The sequence below is a fragment of the Triticum aestivum genome, chromosome 3D, assembly GCF_018294505.1.
Source record: "Triticum aestivum cultivar Chinese Spring chromosome 3D, IWGSC CS RefSeq v2.1, whole genome shotgun sequence".
NCBI lineage: Eukaryota > Viridiplantae > Streptophyta > Magnoliopsida > Poales > Poaceae > Triticum > Triticum aestivum.
The window spans coordinates 593,460,219-593,478,271 of record NC_057802.1 but is presented as its reverse complement, the minus strand read 5'-3'; the positions used below and the strand labels follow the sequence as shown (position 1 = coordinate 593,478,271).

The window sequence follows — 18,053 nt, the reverse complement described above, 5'->3', positions numbered from 1 at the left end:
TCGATCGGAAAGAACAGCTTGGTGTTATTTCAGTACGAACTCTAGGATAGATTGATCGGAAAGAATAGCTTTGAGGTGGTTTCATACCCTACAAACAATTTCTTCTTATGTTCTCCGCTAGATAAGAACTTTGGAGTGATTCTTCATCGCACGTTATATGATCCAATTATATTAGCATTGTTGAGAGCTTGCACTAGCGAAAGTACGGACCCTAGGCCTCATTTTCAAGCATTGCAATACCGCTTGTGCTCCATTTTATCAATTGCCACCTTGCTGTTTTTTATTGTTCCTATTACAAAAATCAATATCTAGTATCATTATTACGCTTGTACCACCATCTCTTCGCCGAACTAGTGCACCTATACAAAATACCATTGTATTTGGTGTGTTGGGGACACAAGAGACTTTTTGTTATTTGGTTGCAGGGTTGTTTGAGAGAGACCATCTTCATCCTACGCCTCCCACAGATTGATAAACCTTAGGTAATCCACTTGAGGGAAAATTGCTACTGTCCTACAAAACTCTTCGCTTGGAGGCCCAACACGAGTCTACAAGAACAAGTTGTGTAGTAGACATCACAGCTCTGCACATGAGTGCCTTTTTGAATATCTACCCCTGAAACTCTGGGTAACATGTCATTTTTAGATGATGTTGTACAAGAATTTTTGTTCCACAAAATGCATATTCACAAAGGAGGTGCTCAGTGATATCTAAAGGGTGGTAAGTACTAATAAATAGACTTAAGAAACACTGTATCATGCATGTTTTTCCTAACTTTTTCATAGTATAGAATTTCCAAAAGAGGAGAAGCACAAAATAAATCAGGAGGCTACAAGATGAAGTCATGTGTAGAAAACGAAAGAATTTATATGTTCCTTTTTGTTCCACATTCTGTATGGCTAGTAAGCTCTCGAAATTAAAATGTACATGATGCTTCAAGTCATTTAGGATTGTGAAGGTTGATGTGCCGACGGCAAAATCGAAAATGCACATGTTGGTTTACTAAGCATGCATGAGTAAATCTCTAGACAAGATTCGTGCTTCACTTTGAATATTTCAAGTTCTCTCACCTAAAAGGTTAAGCTTGCTGGCTGTTGAATCAGATGATGGAACTCACAAAATAATCTTTGCATATATGCGTTCCTATTGGTAAAATTTGGAAAATGTCATCTCACACAAAACTAGGATGGTTGTATGTACCTCTATCTAGAGTATCTTGGAAGACTTGAATGGTTGTGAATTTGGATAAGTACAGCTCTAAAGATTACACTGGATATGGAACATGTTGCATGGGTTTATTTTCATATGATAAAATCCCCATGGAATTAATCTAGGTCGAGCATAAAAAGGTATTTGTATACCCATTTTGTTACAGTGTAATGGTTCTTATAATTGTTGCGGCTTCGTGGTTAGGGATGATGTACCATTCTTTTAACCTAAAGCAAGTTTGTATTGTGATAATTGTTGGTCAAATTTAGGGAAAACCTTATGTGACATGCAAAATTATTGACTACTGGGTAAACGAGTTGTGTACTCTTTTAGACACTTCTTAGTGAAATAACCGTCCCTAACATAGAGAACTATTGCAGTACTGCACAATTTTTTTTGCTCTGTTATAATACTACTTAATGAAAGGGCTAGAGAATGGTGTTCTGTTAAACTTAGGCTCTTATATTAATTTGTTACATGTCAAACATAATAATTTTTGAAGGAGAATAATATCAATATAAGGAAAAATTAGATAGCAAAATGTGCAATTTAGCTACATAAATGTTTCCTTATGAAATAATCTTCTCTTTACAAACAAGGCAATTAGCCAAAGTACAAACGCCCTCTATGAAAAGAAGTCAACCAGTTCTTGTGCATAGTCGTTTTACGTAAAAGATACAAGTAACTGTATTATTCAAGACTTGATGGTAATTGGCTATCCACATGGATTTTAGATTATAAATATTGTCAACATAGATTTACGAAGATTTAGAGATGATGCATCTTTAAAGATTGTGCTTGCACAAGTAAGATGATGGTTTGGAAAGCAAGAGAATGCTAGATAATACAAGGTGGCGAAAGTCTTCGAAGTCCCTATTTTTTTACTGCCCTAAACTAAACTGTTTATTATTTATTTATGATGGAATACTTCAAATGGAAGAAGTGCATGCCACTATACATTTTTTCACATTTGCATCAACTAAAAATACATAAGACAAAACTATATTAACAAAGTCTTAGATTTGCAAATGTTATCACACTTGGTCCCAATTTTTATTTTCACGGGACATATAATATGTTCTAGATAGTAAACCTATTATATTTGATCCCTTTTCATGTAATCAAGTCAATTTTTTGGGGCTTGATCCTTAGTATCCACTATGTTCTGAGATTGATGTTGCTAGACTTTGCTATGCTTATTGCTTGTCACTAGGACCCGAGTGCCATGATTTCAGATTTGAACCTATTATGTTTTCTTGAATATAAGTGTGTTTTGGATCCTACCCTGCAAGTTCTATGCACCTATTACATGTTATGATCCGCAGACCGCAAAGTGATAACAATTGGGATTCACTCCGGTGATGACCGTGGTAGTTCATGTATTCACTAATTTGTAATGTGTTGTTCTGGTTCTCTATTAAAAGGAGACCTTAATATCCCTTAGATCGCTTTCCTTATGGACCCGCTGCCACGGGAGGGTAGGACAAAAGATGTCATGCAAGTTCTTTATAGGCACGTATGACTATATATGGAATACATGCCTACATTACATTAATGAATTGGAGCTATTGTGTATCGCTCTAGGTTGTGACTGTTATATGATGAATGTCATCCAACACAAATATCCATCGCTGATCAAATGCCTATGCTTTTCTCATATTGATCTTTGCTAAGTTACAACTGTTGTTGCTGTTGTTATAATCACTACAAAACTGCCACGGTTACAGTTCCTGTTACTATTGCCATTGTTACTACTGCTATCAAAACTATCATATTATTGTGCTACTAAACTTTGCTGAAAATATGTAGTTCTCCAGGTGTGGTTGAACTGACAACTCAAGTGCTAAGCTCATAAATATTCTTTGGCTCCCCTTGTGTTGAATCAATAAATTTGGGTGAAATACTACCCTCGAAGACTATCGCGATCCCCTATACTTGTGGGTTATCACTTGTTAGTTGGACTATATCTCGCCGCATCCCATGTGCTTTTTTCCCTACGCCCACATGCCCAACCCGTTGTTCGGATTTGATACTTATTTGTTGTCTATGGTTGGAAGACCGACTCCCCTACTGTTGTGCGTGGACACATTGTGTCCGTGGACATTTGATGTGCTCTTTTTGGTGCATGTAGTTGGAGTTGCCCTAATGCTACCAGCGGACCCTTCCTACACAATCAGCTTATATAGTCAATAATTTCCATGTATCTTACAGTCTCTCCCTTGAGATGAATGAGTTTTTTGAGGTTTTATAAGGGGTAATATTCAGGTTTTTGTAAGTTTTTCTTAAGATATAGATGCAATTGCTTTGTCCTGATTTTTCGGTTTTATTACAATTTTTAGTTTTTATTTATATTATATATAATATGAGTTCAAAAAATCTTTTGAATTATACATAGTTCATTGGTGAAATTTAAAAGAATTAGATACTGTTCTTGTATCTCTAACTATATAATATATAAAGGCACCAATAGTATAAAAATCCATAATATAACAGAAGGGAGTTTACTTTTCTTCATGTGATACATATTCCATGGAAGAATTATTTTCCTACGCATAGAAAGAAAACATATATATCGTAACAAGTTTTAGAAGTTTCGTGAACATATTCTTTAAGTATTTTCTCCACCTAATAGAATTTTCCATAGGTGATATAAGCAATTAGCATTAGAATTCAGTTCAACTAAAAACATGAAAAGTACAACAATTAGTGACCTGGCCTTTTTAACCATACGAGACACTATTCATACGCATTCACGATGATGAGTTGGCCCAACCAAACCCGTTCAATGTATGTGTCTAGCTCATAGAGATCCATGGTTTTCACTAGCTCAGATCTACGCACACACTCATATCATATGAATCACAATGAGCAAGACAACGAACAATGTATTGCCCTCTTGCGTCTTCAAAATGTTGGAAGAAACCACAAAGTGCTTTGGACTAAGGGATGAACTTCAATTGCAGGTGTGGAGACAAGTTATTAAGAAAACTTGTTGCCTTGTGATCTGACTACATGTATAGCATAAAATACTTCAACAATAATGGCAATTAGCATCAATAAGTATACTTGGAATTCACTAATGTGATGTGATGCAAAACAACTTCTCAATACATACAACATAATCATACTCTAGAACACACGTCATGCATTCCAAGATCACACATTGTGTGCATGTTGTGCTCAAATTAATTGGATATCGCAGCACGACCAACTGAGAGAAAAAAGTTTTCGATACACAGTTCACATATCTTACACTAAAATAGTAGATAAGTATGCTCATATGGCTCGAAGACCAACAATAAGTACTAATAATTATGCATAGAAATACTAAACCTCTCCATCACAAAGTTCAGACCGCCCACATACCTCCATTCAACAACAACACTTAATTGGTTATACTAGTCGGCATTGGCAAATCTAAAAAACAATGTGTCCTGGGTCGGTCAGATCGCCCTGCCTCTTCAGTAGCCCTTTAACAATCTGATTACAATATGCGGTGCTTATTCATATAGAAGCCCAGATTGCTAGAGTTCAATTCAAAGACTAACCATACCCCTACCCATACACAAGTCAACCATAACCCACCCATGCATATATTTAAGACAATTTCATTTTAAAACTATGCAAGGCAAATGTCCATGAAAGAAAAGTCAGCGCAATCTCAGGGCACTATATGTCAAGTTATATCTAATAACATTAAATAGATGTTTAGATATAGCAGTCTCAGTGCACTAGTATATCATAGAGAAGTTATAAGATCTCTTGGTTTTGAAGCTAAGATCTCCTTTTCCTCATTAAATAGGATGTCACATAATATTTTTTATCTATGAAACCGTGCTAACATAGGAGCATTGGAAGTGCCCTCACAAAGAGAATGCGTCAGGAATCACATTTCGACATCCAAAAGCAAAATAAAACGCCAAGAAAAACAGTAACACGACACATTGTGTCGGGACCTTAACTAATTATCTTCGGTAGGAGACACATGGTATATACCCCCATGAACACGCAGAAGCTAGAGAGAGAATCAGTGCACGGTAATCGAAGGTACTATAGCAATGTTGCAAAATGCCAAGCCTCCTGTCCGTAATTGAAAATCCAATCTAAGATCCCGTGCAGGGCCCCAAACGGTGAACGCATACATTCATAAATCTATCCACGGCGGACCCGGAGTTCACGCATGCTCTTGCTGTGCACTCACATGCAGCTCATGCAAGCAGCAGCAACAGTCAACAAGGAAACAACAAAGTAACGCCCAGATGAGAAGAGATAACGGTGTTCTGCGCTGTAGTGGGCACGGACGCACAGTGCATTGCAACACGTACGCCAACTTTCCGTGACAGCTCGACCGGAGACAACAGTCACGAGAGCTAGCTAGCGACATCGCTTTCAAACAGTAGAAAAATAATGCCTCTCATCACTCACATTTTGACGTCCAAAAGCCAAGCCAAAAGCACAATAAGAGAAAAAGGCAGCACGACACACTGTATACAAGAGGTGCACGCCGGGACCTTAATAGTAACTGATTAATTTTCACTAGCAAACACGTGACACGAACACACACAGTGGAGAGCATCAATATATGCACGTCGGCACGTACGTACTACTCGCGGATCCATGCTATGCATGCATGGCCATGGTACGTAGTACGTCCAGCTGCATGCCAATCAATGGATCTCGTCTAGCTCTGCTCTGGTCGTCGTACTTTAACGTGTCAGAAAAGTTGCGCCGTGCAGCCGGGCAGCGAGGGGGCCCGGATGACCTGCAGGATCTGGACCACCTCGGCCATGGACGGCCGGTTGGACGGGATCTGCGACGTGCACACCACGCCCAGCTTCAGCACCGGCAGCGCCTCCTCCTCCGGGAACTCGCCGCGCAGCGCCGGGTCCACCAGTCTCTCCGCCGCGGCGTCGTCGTCCCCACCGCCCCCCTGCTCCAGCGCCACACGCACCTGGTCTGTCAGCACGGCCACGTCGTCCTCCCCGTACTCCACCGCGCGCCGCCCCGTCACCAGCTCCAGCACCAGCACGCCGAACCCGTACACGTCGCACTTCTCGTTCACCCGCAGGCTGCTGCACGCCAGCTCCGGCGCCGCGTACCCCATGGCCGCGCTCTGCATGAACCGGCAGCTGCCCATCGCGCCCACGCCGCCGTTGCCGTCCGGCTGCTGCTGCTGCTGCTTCGGCTTCCGGAGCAGCCGCGCCAGCCCGAAGTCGGCGATCAGCGGGTTGCACCGCGAGTCCAGCAGGATGTTGCTCGGCTTCAGGTTGTAGTGGATCACCGGCGGCCGGAACGACTGGTGCAGGTAGGCCAGGCCCCTCGCCGTGCCGGCCACCACCCTGAACCGCTCCGCCCACGTCAGCGACGGGAACGCCGCGCCGCCGTCCTTGCCGTGGAGCCGCGCCTCCAGGCTGCCGTGCGGCGCGTAGTCGGTGACGAGGAGCTGCAGCTGCGGCGTCCAGTAGTAGCCCTTGAGCGGCATCAGGTTGGGGTGCCGCGCCTTGCCCAGCACGCGCGCCTCGCGGTCGAACTCGTCGCGGGACTCCACCACGCTCGCCGTCGACAGCTTCTTCACGGCGACCACGCGGCCCTCGCCCACGGACGCCCGGTAAGTCGTCCCAAACGCGCCGCCGCGCCCGATCTCCGTCGCCTTGCTCAGCAGCGCGTCCGCGCCGCCCACGAAGTCCTCCGTGCGGAGGCTGCTCCCCGGCCCGAACGTCACCATCTTCCCCGTGGCGGCGAGCTTGCTCGACTTGGTCGAGCTGCCGGACACCACGCTGCTCTCCAGCTCCAGCTCCTTCCCCTGGAACAGCCCATCGGCGGAGCCGCCTCCGACACCCCTCCGCCGCCGCGCCGACACGTTGAGCAGCGCGATCACCACAACCCCGAGGACGATGGACAGCGCCGCGCAGATGGCCACCATGGCGGACACGCTCAAGAACCGCCGTTTCCTCGGCACCGCCTCCCCGCCGCTGCCGTCGCCGTTCGCCGCGAGGTCACTGTCGTTGTTGTTGCCGCCGTGCGGGTACTCGTTGGGGTCGAGCACGAGAGGCTTGGGCACGTTCATCACGCACGGCTCGGCGACCAGCGGGCTGCACACGCCGAGGTTGCCCTCCAGCGCGCTCGCGTCCAGGCTCTGGAACACGCCGGACGCCGGCAGCCGCCCCACGAGCCGGTTGTGCGAGATGTTCACCGCCAGGAGGCTCTCCAGCCCGCCCAGCTGCTGCGGTATCTCGCCGGTGAGGTTGTTGTTCTCCAGCCGTAGAATCTCCAGCTTCTTCAGCTCCCCCATGCCCGCCGGTATCGGTCCCGTCAGACTGTTGTGCCCCATGCTCCTGCCATGGCAGCAAAACAATCAAATTTTGTCACCCAAATTTTGTGAAATTATTTGCTTTAAAATGTGTAGCAAATTAAGAAGTCTTACAGTAGGTAGAGGGAGGAGCACTTCCCGATGTTGTCGGGGATGGGGCCAGCGAGAGAGTTGCCGTCGAGCTGGAGCACGGCGAGGCTGCCGGACTCGCAGAGGTCGCCGGGCACGGGCCCGTACAGCCCGCTACTGCGGAGGTCGAGCACCGTCAGATTGCGGAGCAGGCCGAGCTCCGGCGGCAGCTGCGTGCGGAGGTCGTTGCGGGAGAGGTTGAGGTACCGCAGGTTGAAGAAGAGCGCCATCTCGGCGGGGATGCCGCCGGTGAGCTGGTTGCCGGAGAGATCGAGCCACTGCAGCGTCTCGGCCAGCCTGGTCGACCCCGACGGCAGCACGCCGGTGAGCGCGTTGGACGACATGTCCAGCGTCTCGAGCCCGACGTCGAACATGGCGTCGGGGATGCTGCCGCTGAGCTGGTTGCCCCTGAGGTGCAGCTCGGCGAGCCTGGTGCAGCCGGACATTGCCTCCGGGACGGAGCCGGCGAGCCGGTTCTTGGAGAGGCTGAGGTAGCTGAGGTCCTTGAGGTCGCCGAGCGAGTCCGGCAGGGCGCCGGTGAGCGCGTTGTCCGATAAATCGAGGTGCTGCAGCGCGGCCAGGCCGCCGAGCCACGCGGGCACGTCGCCGGAGAGCCGGTTGGCGGCCGCGGAGAGGCGCACGAGCGAGGCGAGGCGCGCCATGGAGTCCGGGAGCTCGGCGTCGAAGGCGTTGTCGCTGAGGTCGACGGCGCCGAGGTGCGGGCAGAGGCCGATGTCCTCGGGGACGGCGCCGGAGAAGCGGTTGCCGCTGAGGTCGAGGGTCTTGAGGTTGTGCAGCGCGCCGACGCCGGCCGGCACAGGGCCGGACAGGCGGTTTCTTGACAAATCAAGCGCGCGGAGCCGCGAGAGCGGCCAGAGCGCGTTGGCGAAGTCGGGGGCGCCGGAGAGCTCGTTCCCGGAGAGGTTGAGGTGGAGCAACAACGGACTCCCGGCGAGCCCGGCGGGCACGTCGCCGGAGAGCCTGTTCCCGGAGAGCACGAGGAAGCGGAGCGCGGGCGGGAAGGAGCTCGGGAGCGGGCCGGAGAGTGCGTTCCCGGAGAGGTCGAGGTAGCGGAGGGAGGCGAGGAGGGGGAGGTCGTCGGGGAGCGGGCCGTGGAGGGCGTTGCGGGAGAGGTCGAGGAGGCGGAGGGAGGGCAGGAGGGAGAGGCCGGGGCGGAGGGCGCCGGAGAGGTTGTTGCGGGCGAGGGAGAGCGACTGGAGGCGCGGGAGGCGGTCGAGGCCGCGGGGCAGGCCGGAGGCGGAGGAGAGGGCGAGGCCGTCGAGCGCGAGGCGGAGCACGCGGGCGGTGGCTGGGTCGCACTCCACGTGCGGCCAGCCGCAGGGCGTGGCGTCGGACTCGGCCCACGCGGCGAGGGCGCCGGAGGGGTCCGTGAGGGCGGAGCGGAACACCACCAGCCCCAGCACCTCCTCGTTCACCGGCTCCGGCAGCGCGTCCGCGTAGGCCGAGTGCGGCCCGACGACGGCGCAGAGCAGCAGCAGGAGGAGGAGGAGCACGGTGGTCGGAGCCGCCATTTCTGACGCTGCCGGGATGGGATGGGCTGGACCGTTGGAGTGGCAGTGGGATGGCAATGGTGGAGTGATATGGAGGTGGCGATCGACGGCGATGGACAGATCTAGTGAGGTAGATGGACAGTGAGTGAGTGGTACAGTGGGCGAGCTGGGCGATTTGGTTCGAGCATGGTGGAGGCGCCCGTGAGCGTTGAGGGTGGGGGTAGGTTGGACGCATGGAAAGCAACAAAGGAGTTCACGTTCTCGCTGCCGCCCGGGCATGGCCCCCGGGGCGATCCACCTTGGAAGAAGGCACCGCGCGCGCGCGGCAATTGAGGCGGCGCGGCGACGCACAGGCACAGGCACGGGCGCTGTTACTGTCCGTCTGCCTGTCTAGTCCACTGGTGGTAGCGGTGGAATTCAGAGCATGATTTTGGGCAGATCACTTTGTTGTACTGTAACTGCTAGCTCTGAATGCCACGCAGAGTGATTCAGACAAGTTTGTCTGACGAACATGGAGCGTGATTTTGGCCACACAAGAAGTAAATCTAGCCTTGGTTTGTGTCTTTTTCATGTCAGCTTGTTGTTGGATTGGATTTGAAAGAACATATGCTTTAGGCCCATGCTGTTGCTAATCACTCCTCTCTGTTTTACTCTGGTAACTAAACCAAAATAAATCTGATGAAAATACAGTAGATAAGAAGCTTACCTTTACACATGCATTGCCCTTCAACTGCCCGGTGTGTTCGAAAAAGAAACTGCCTGGTTGCACAACTGTAAAAAGAAAAAAAAACTGTAACCAACGAATGTATTATTTCATTCACATCATGGGGGGTACGGTGCGACTATACATGCCGTGTGTACATATATTCTCTACATTTTGAGCTGCTGCCAGTTCCCATATCCATATGGCCACATGTACTAATCCCATACTACATCCACGTGAGCACATCGCTTGCCACTTGTGCTGTCATACATTGCATCAAGCCCAAGGAACCCGTGGCCACTCACTGTATACATACCACTACTCCACCTCCGGCCAACTTCTACAGGCAAACAGTAAACAGATACGAACCAAACAAATCCACGGGCGCCTTGCCATTGCCCAGCTCAAAGCCTCAAACACAACGCAGCAGCAGCATCCCATCAGTCGCGCGGGCCGTCGAGCGTCTGCGTCTTCCGGAGGTTCCAGTGGAGGCCCTCGTGGATGCTGCGGAGGAAGTCGGTGGTGGAGTCGACGAGGCACGCCGTCGGCACCGGCCAGGGGGAGATGCTGCAGATGAGCGCGTCGCCGGGGGCCAGCTGCTTGCGGTCCTTGCCGTCGAAGGACGCCCACGCGTGGCCCCGGCTGTTGTAGGGCACTTGGATGCGCAGCGTCACGTACTCCGGCAGGATCAGCGGCCTGAACGACAGCGAGTGGGGGCAGATCGGCGTGAACAGGATGCCGGGGACCTGCAGATGCAGATGCAGATGGATGGATGACACCAACGGTTAGGCACCAAAGCAGCAGCGCTGGACAGGAGAAGTGGCACGGGGAAAACAGCAAAACTTATTCGGATGGACATTGGCTTGGATCTGAGGGCAGAGTGAAGTGTTAAATGGGTAGAAAACAAGAGATTAACTGCACTTCTTTGCTTTGTCAGAGAGCCCTCAAATCACAGGCCACTTCGAAAAGGAGAGGTTGCAGTGCAAAGTACAATTGGTACTAACAGAGCTAAAGCCTGCAATCATCCATCTTCACTGTGCTGACTAAAATGAACTTGGAGCGAAGCGTCGCTTTAACTACTAATAATGACAAAATTTACTGCAATAATGCAAACACAAGGTTACAGATCGTAAAACAGAGTAGGGCATACCTGTGGATGAACCATGGACCCTCCAGCCGCTAACGAATATGCTGTGCTTCCTGACGTGGTTGATATGATGAGTCCGTCCCCTTGTACACATGTGACGAATGAGCTGTCGCAGTAGCATTCCAGGTAGGTAAGGTAGGATGATATTCCGCGGTCAATTGTAACTTCGTTTAGCACCAGGATTGGCTCCTCGGTCACGATCTCGTCCTTGGCTGCGTCACGGATTACATGACACTGGAGACGGTTTCTCAGTGTTATGCTGAAAGGTCCCTTCAGCACGTTGTCCAAGCAATCACGGTATTGCTCGCTTGCTGAAAACAGGTTAAGGACAACTGATGCCAACAGGAGAATAGAAACCATCATGTGCGATTGATTTATCTGCTAGCAGGCATGGGGTTTCTAGACCAATTAAAATCTAGGCTTGCTGAAAATATAGGTCGGAATAGCCAATCATCAACAACTATGCTAGATATGAACATGAAACTTCCTTTTTTTTTTATACTACGTGTAACCAGCTCACACAGACAGATAATAGTGCTAGGAAAGGCTAAAACAAAAATGCTATAGACGTCATATAACCATCAAATTTTAGCAGCATATCTAGCAAACACTCATAATCGATCATAAAGGATACGAAACGGTGTCATGAAACCCAGTGATCCCATGGCGAACGCAACAACTGGAGGAACTGGTCCTTTGAACAATGATGCCGCCTGTCATGAGATTAAATCAATAGCCAGTTTCAGTAGCAGTACAGCAGAAACTGAACGTGAAGTTACAGATCAAAATAAGAATATTGCAAGCAATTAGTTTCTCTTGACAGAAAATCTAGTTTGTCAAGCCAAATGATGGCAGTACTTGAAATAGCACACAGGATGTCTACTTTTGTCAAACAAAATAGCACGCTAATATGAAACTCCTAGCCGTCACAGCAAACTGTATTAGAATTTCCCATTTTGAAGTGGCAACTACCATAAGAACTAGTACTGGAGAGATCTCTAGACCTTCTACTTCAGCTGTTCGCCAATGGTACCACATATTAATTATTGACCAAATATGCATGTAAACCTTCAACAAACTATTAAGTCCGCATGATCCCCTTAAGGCTTTTCATATTCAAAAAACATGACAGGAGGCTAAAGCTCTGCAATGCCTGACCAGGGAGGCAATTATCGCTTCAGAGAACTATTAATAAGTAGTGTACTAATAACAATAGAAGTAGATTAGCCATTGAACAAATTATAACTCGGTGGCCACTATATGAAAATTATACAAAAGCATAAGCCCATACAAGAATATGCAAGGATGCTTTACAAAGTAGACCAAAGAATTGTATTTGCTTACCCATAGAACAGTTCCATCACCGCCAAGAGTTACAATGAGGTCAACCTTCTTGTGCAACATCTTTTTGTCGTCATCTATCAGAATTTTCTAATTAGTTGCAGAGAAAGGGGCGGTGCTATGCAAATAGATTAAGTAATGGAAAGATTTAACTAACAGAACTCAAAGATAAACACAATAACACGCAAAATTAAAAAAAAAAAGGACAATGTAATCCTACAATGAAAGGTGGGCTAGTCCTAAATCTACAACTAAATCAACTTATTAGTCCTTTTGATAGAAAAGCACAGCTTTAATACTGTGTACAGTTCGGCCAATAATGATTTGCATATATATAGTGTAAGGAGATCTATTCAGATTGATTCAGTTATCAGGACCATTCTTCCTTTATAAGGATATCAGAAACGGAAAAAACTCTGGTCCATAGCTGAAATAATAAATTAATTCTTAATTATATCTAATGTTCTGAAATGACTAAACTGGAGCAGCATGAAAGGACTGCATTACATGCAATAAATTATCTTACCATTATCCCATGTTTGCACTGTGTTGTTAGAATCGTCTGTTAGAAGTTCCTTGCTAACCCACGGTTCCACAAAGACATTAATATTTTTGTGCTCTTTAAGCCATCTGCAGTAAAATAAATGGCACTTCAGAGTTTGTGCTGCAAGTGCAATACATATTTTACCATAGCATGATGGCATATATAACCTATCTGTGCTTGAATCAATGATATCAAGATAATTTGGATAAGTAAATGTTTAACTGAAGACAAGTGCTCCATGCAGTGCTGAATGTGTAGCAAAATAACTCACAGTTCAGAAACATGGAAAACATACACTTTTTGAATATGTTCACAGATAAGGTTCACATAAACATGACAGTAAGACCATAGCAACCAGTGCTGAAATACAGAAGAGAACGCACCTGACCATTTCAGCACAGAGAACGCGAACAGAGTTGGAGTTAGGTTTGGTTATGAAAAGCACTGTTTGTGGCCGGGATTCCCACTTCAGCAAGATCTGAAACCAAGGTATCATTTGTTAAGGAAAGAGAGACATGTTTAACAATGAAAATTCTTTGATCAAGTGATTCCAGGTACCCGAATCAAATAGGTACAACATTTTATTTCAGAATGAAACAAACAGGAGGAGAAGCTCAACCTGTTTACTGCTGCGCTCTGCGGTTGTAATGTCTCCTTTTTCAAAGGAAACAAAGTCATGCTTGTGCTGGCCGTTTTTGTTCCCGTTGCATCCCCATGAAAGTCTAAATGATGCCTTTCTTCCCACCATACTGAGACTAGGTCTTGGGTTAGGTCCAGGAACTTCGTCCTGGAGAACCTCATGTGAACATATCCCATGGTTTCCACAACATCCTGTTTGGTCAGATGCAGGTGCCTCAAGTGATAGTTGGCTGGTCATTTTCCCTAGGTTATCATCGGTACAAGTGCCACAGTCTGCACAAGGTTAACAGTCCAGTTAGATTTTTCTCAAGGGTTGGAAAACAGCATAATGTATTTCATGGTGTAAGGTATGGATTAACCATTTTGGGATCCATCCAATTACTAGTATGATACTCCCTTTGGAAAAATAAAAAGTGTAACTACAGAAAGCACACTGTAATGACCCAAGACTGAAATTTAATAAAGCCTTCCTCATGTGAAGTGGGACTACAGAAATACAGCACTATGCTTAGGATTCTGTCCTTTTTCGCCTCAAATGGTTAAGCCAGGGTTGCTATACATTGTATCATACTTCTGTAGACTTGATACTCCTAATGTGAGATAAACTCACCATCACTATCGCATATGGACACACAAGCCGCATCATTTTGTGACAGCTATGGGCATCAATCTGTGTGTAAACGTCTAGATTTGCCTTGAATGGTACTTTCATAAGGAAAACTTCCTTTTGTAAACACATGGTGATAAATACCAGCTGTAAATTCAGATCATTGAGAATCTGGAAACTATTTGTTTAGTGACCTGAACTAGTATGGCACTTCATTAAACCAACTATGAACTCAACGGATGATACAGACTGTAAATAGTACAAGCATCAACTGCAAATGTATAAATCTTACCTTTGATTCTGGTTTGTTGCTTTTGCGCCGTCTCTAACTCATATTTCCGTTTCCACTCTGCCGCCTCCGCTTGAGCAGCAGCCTTCCCTTCAGCAACTTGTCGCAGTGCTTTTGCAACAGCTTCAAATTGACAAAATTGTACCAGTCACTATTTGGAGTGCAGGTAAAAATCACAACAATATGTATATGCAACTGTTATATAAAAGGATTCAGGTAGGGTCATCTGAAAGTGCGTGTGTCCTTACTTCTCATAGCCTCTGAAAACTCCACAAGGTGTTTATCAGTTGACTTGATAGGAGTTTGAGCAAGGAATTCATAAGCTGCTTTCTCTGATTCCACTGAACTAACTGTAGAGCTAACTGTAGAGATGGAGCCATTCTCACTTTGATGCGAGGCTGTGAGATCCAGATTTACGGTTTGATCGGAAACCTGAAATACAGCGAAGGTCTGTCAATAAGACAATGAGAAATCTGATGAGGGGAACAGAGTCAAAATGTCTCCAATTCTTTCTTTTCCTAGGGGTGGGGACTTCAAAATGTCTCCAATTCTTTCTTTTCCTAGGGGTGGGGACTTCAATCCTTTTCAGTTCAAAGCCAATAAACCGATTGCGAGCTAACATTATAAGAAGATGTTCACCTTAGTTTAGCCTTGCTATATTATTACAGCAGACAATCCCAATAAGTAAATGTACAAGCTCTGAAGGACTTCCAGATCAGCTCAACGTATAAGCGCATACAAGCATACAAGCTATATTATTAACCCACCACCCCCACTGAACTCAGTTTTTACATAGAACAGGTGCTCTAAAGCTAAACTGGGGAAAATAATCAATTCACCCTATACTGACTAAAACAATCGCAGAGTAAAGTGAGCAATGCAAGCGAGTTGAAATGTTTGCTTGTCAAATCCTGACTAGGAATTCGAATTGTACTCTGCAAAACTACATGCATGTTGACCCTTAGAGGCTCAGATGCAAATGAGCCGCACGTTTTTTTTCTAATAGAAGAAATCACCACGAAGATTGGGTAAACGAGCTGATAGCCTGATGATACCCACTGCATTTGTTTAATCGGGAAAGTAAACTAATGTCGAGTGGAATTCAAACATTCCCCCAACCGCAGGACAACGGAGTTAGGTGACTGAAAAACGTGCGGACCCGTACAACGGACTGTGGTTAGTTGGTTGGAGATAGCGCCGCCCAATCCCATGACCATCAGATTCAGGCCATCAGGCACGCAACTGAAGCGCAAGCGGGCAGGAAGAAGATGCGTACGGCATGGCCCGGAAAGCGACACGCATTTTTTTTCACGGCTCAGTACGTACCTTCTCCAGCAGCGATCTGGAGCTGGGCGCCGCCGGGATGGGTATCGGCCCCGGGTTGAGGCTCCGGAGCCTCGAGTCCGGCTGCTGCACCAGCTGCTGGACCGCCTCCTGTCAGAGAGATAACGAAGCATTCGTCAGCACAGCGATATTTTTCTTCAGAAGTTCAGATAACCAGCAACAGCAGCAGCAGCATGTAGCAGAGCGGAATCGCAATTCGCCGATTCCGAGCACCAGCTGCGCGGAATGCCCGGAATCGAAGCAGCGGCGAGCCACGGGGCGAGCGAAGCCGCGGCGGGGCCGGCCCCAGCTCGGGCTCCCGGCCGCCGAAGCCGAAAGCCCCCGCACCCCAAAAAAGAACTAGCTAGTGCGGCGGCCGGATCGGAAGGCGTGGGCGCGTACCTCGTGGGCGGGCTCGCCGAGCGTCACGGTGGCGCGATCCGGCTGGCTCAGCGCCGCGTCCGTGGCCATGGCCTCCTCCGCTCCGCTCTGGCGGATTCCTGTTTTGCTTTCGCTTCGGGGCTGCTTGCTTGTTGGGGGCGGGGCAGTGGTGGTGTGCTGCTACGTGCGTGGCCTGGGATTTGCCAAGGGTGGGTGGAGGTGGAGGTGGTGGTGGTTGGGCGCTTGCGCTTGCGCGGGCCGAAGTAGCCGAGGACGAGGGTGAGGGGAGGCTGTTGCTGTTGCCGGGCACCCCCGATTCACGGGCTATTTATCGGCGGGCTGACGCCGACGGGAGATGGGATGAGGTGACTGGCCGTGGCCGGGTCAGGGGCTGGCGGGGCCCGCTGGGCAGTCAGGTCGACGCGTGCGCCGGTGGGAGGGAGGATGGATCTTTCTCATTTGCTTCGGTACGGGGCGATGGGGGATGAAGAGGTCCACGATTCAGTTCAAATTCCCAACCTCCTGGTCACCCGGCCCCAAGTATTTCCTGCTCCTTCCAATTAAGAGCACTTTGGTTCAAAGAATTTTGATATAAGTTTTGAGGACTTGATAACAAATCTGACATCAGATTTTTTTTTACCATGGCAAACCGGTCGTTTTTTGTGGCTTTTTTTTTTGCCGAGGCTGGCAAGTTCAGCTGGCAAGCATGGCAAATCCGACTTAGTTTATTTATTTTTTGCCAAAAAATTGTCGTGATCGTAGACTAAATTTTGCATCCTCGCGCCGACTAAATTTGCCATAAAACAACGTTCGGTCAACCATGCTTTCAAACCTGACGTCGGATTTGCTATTCCTTTCAGATCTATCGTGCGAGTTTTGCTCCATTCAAAACTAATCCTGCATGCAGGATTCAAATACCAAAGGCTGCTTAGTGAGAGACGAAAGACTTATTACAAACCTCTATAATTCCCCTTTTCTGGTTTGAGACAAAAAATTTCAACATCTAGCTTCAAAAAAAATGGTAATAACAAGATATCAACAAGATTATAGATTTAAAGCAAATGTGAAATATTATATTGCCGTTCTTGGAACTTTCGTGGTTACTACTATGAGGAAGACACTGATGCTTGCTAGGCCCATTCTCCTTTGGGAATCTAGGAGCAAAATGGCACTACTCCTAAATTAGTCCCACACTTATTTGGGAAATAATGATGTGGCTTGCATAGTTTGATCAGTACTTCAATTTTTTTAACCCTGTACTTTTTTTTCCGAATATGCTTCAAAAATCACCCATGATGTTAGAGCTTTGTTATCAACGAGAGATGTAGCTAAACACCTTTATAGCGAATATTATCTAGGATGGACGGCTTATTTTACAATCTTAGGGAGCAAAACTCGCACGATAATATCCCGCAAAATCAAGCTCACATAACAACAGCAAAAAACTTGTAGCAGTTACTTGCATTTGAAGGGTTGGTTCCTGAAACCGTGTTTGCGTAGTTGGTGTGTATATCCATAGCTGTTCAAAACGATTGTTTTTTCTTTAATCATAGGCATGGTGCATCTACTTGTTTTTTCTTTGTGTGTGCTGAAAACGACTGATTTTTGTGCGAAGAAACAGAAGGATTAAGAAAGGCACAAGTCAACTGTCTACAATTCCCCCTAGAATTAGTTCTACATTTTGCAGGCATGCTGGCTGGACGATGGCGACAACCGACACGATAAGCTAGCTTACTTGCAAGACTTGTTTTGGTGCGCTCATCTCACCTGCAAGACTTGACCGGCTGATTCAAGTCCTTTTAATTTTTATTTTATCAAACATGCGGGCAGAGTACTTCACCAGCGGCAATATACACCTTTGGAAAACATCGTCCATTTTAATTTACCCGGCATGTACATACTGGCACTAGTAGAAAACAT

General features: G+C 47.2%; 2 protein-coding genes across 3 annotated transcripts; both read right to left on the bottom strand.

The window, feature by feature from the left end:
- Nucleotides 1–5,635: 5,635 nt before the first annotated feature.
- LOC123080774 (probably inactive leucine-rich repeat receptor-like protein kinase At3g28040) lies at nt 5,636–9,438 on the bottom strand. Its single transcript, XM_044503720.1, has 2 exons — nt 7,634–9,438; nt 5,636–7,544 (listed from the first exon to the last, which is right to left on the bottom strand). The coding sequence occupies exons 1-2, from the start codon at nt 9,436–9,438 to the stop codon at nt 5,924–5,926; spliced, it is 3,426 nt and encodes a 1,141-aa protein (XP_044359655.1). The 3' UTR covers nt 5,636–5,923.
- LOC123080776 (probable NAD kinase 1) lies at nt 9,186–16,442 on the bottom strand. Of its 2 annotated transcripts, none has more exons than XM_044503722.1 (11): nt 16,155–16,442; nt 15,756–15,863; nt 14,678–14,861; nt 14,433–14,552; nt 13,514–13,806; nt 13,278–13,372; nt 12,877–12,980; nt 12,354–12,427; nt 11,644–11,722; nt 11,013–11,320; nt 9,186–9,930 (listed from the first exon to the last, which is right to left on the bottom strand). In XM_044503722.1, exons 1-11 carry the CDS (start codon nt 16,221–16,223, stop codon nt 9,886–9,888), a joined length of 1,479 nt encoding a protein of 492 aa, XP_044359657.1. In that variant the 5' UTR covers nt 16,224–16,442; the 3' UTR covers nt 9,186–9,885. The 2 variants fall into 2 exon arrangements, with proteins under 2 accessions (XP_044359657.1, XP_044359656.1); XM_044503721.1 differs by lacking the exon at nt 9,186–9,930 and adding an exon at nt 9,951–10,608.
- Between the last annotated feature and the right edge of the window lie 1,611 nt (nt 16,443–18,053).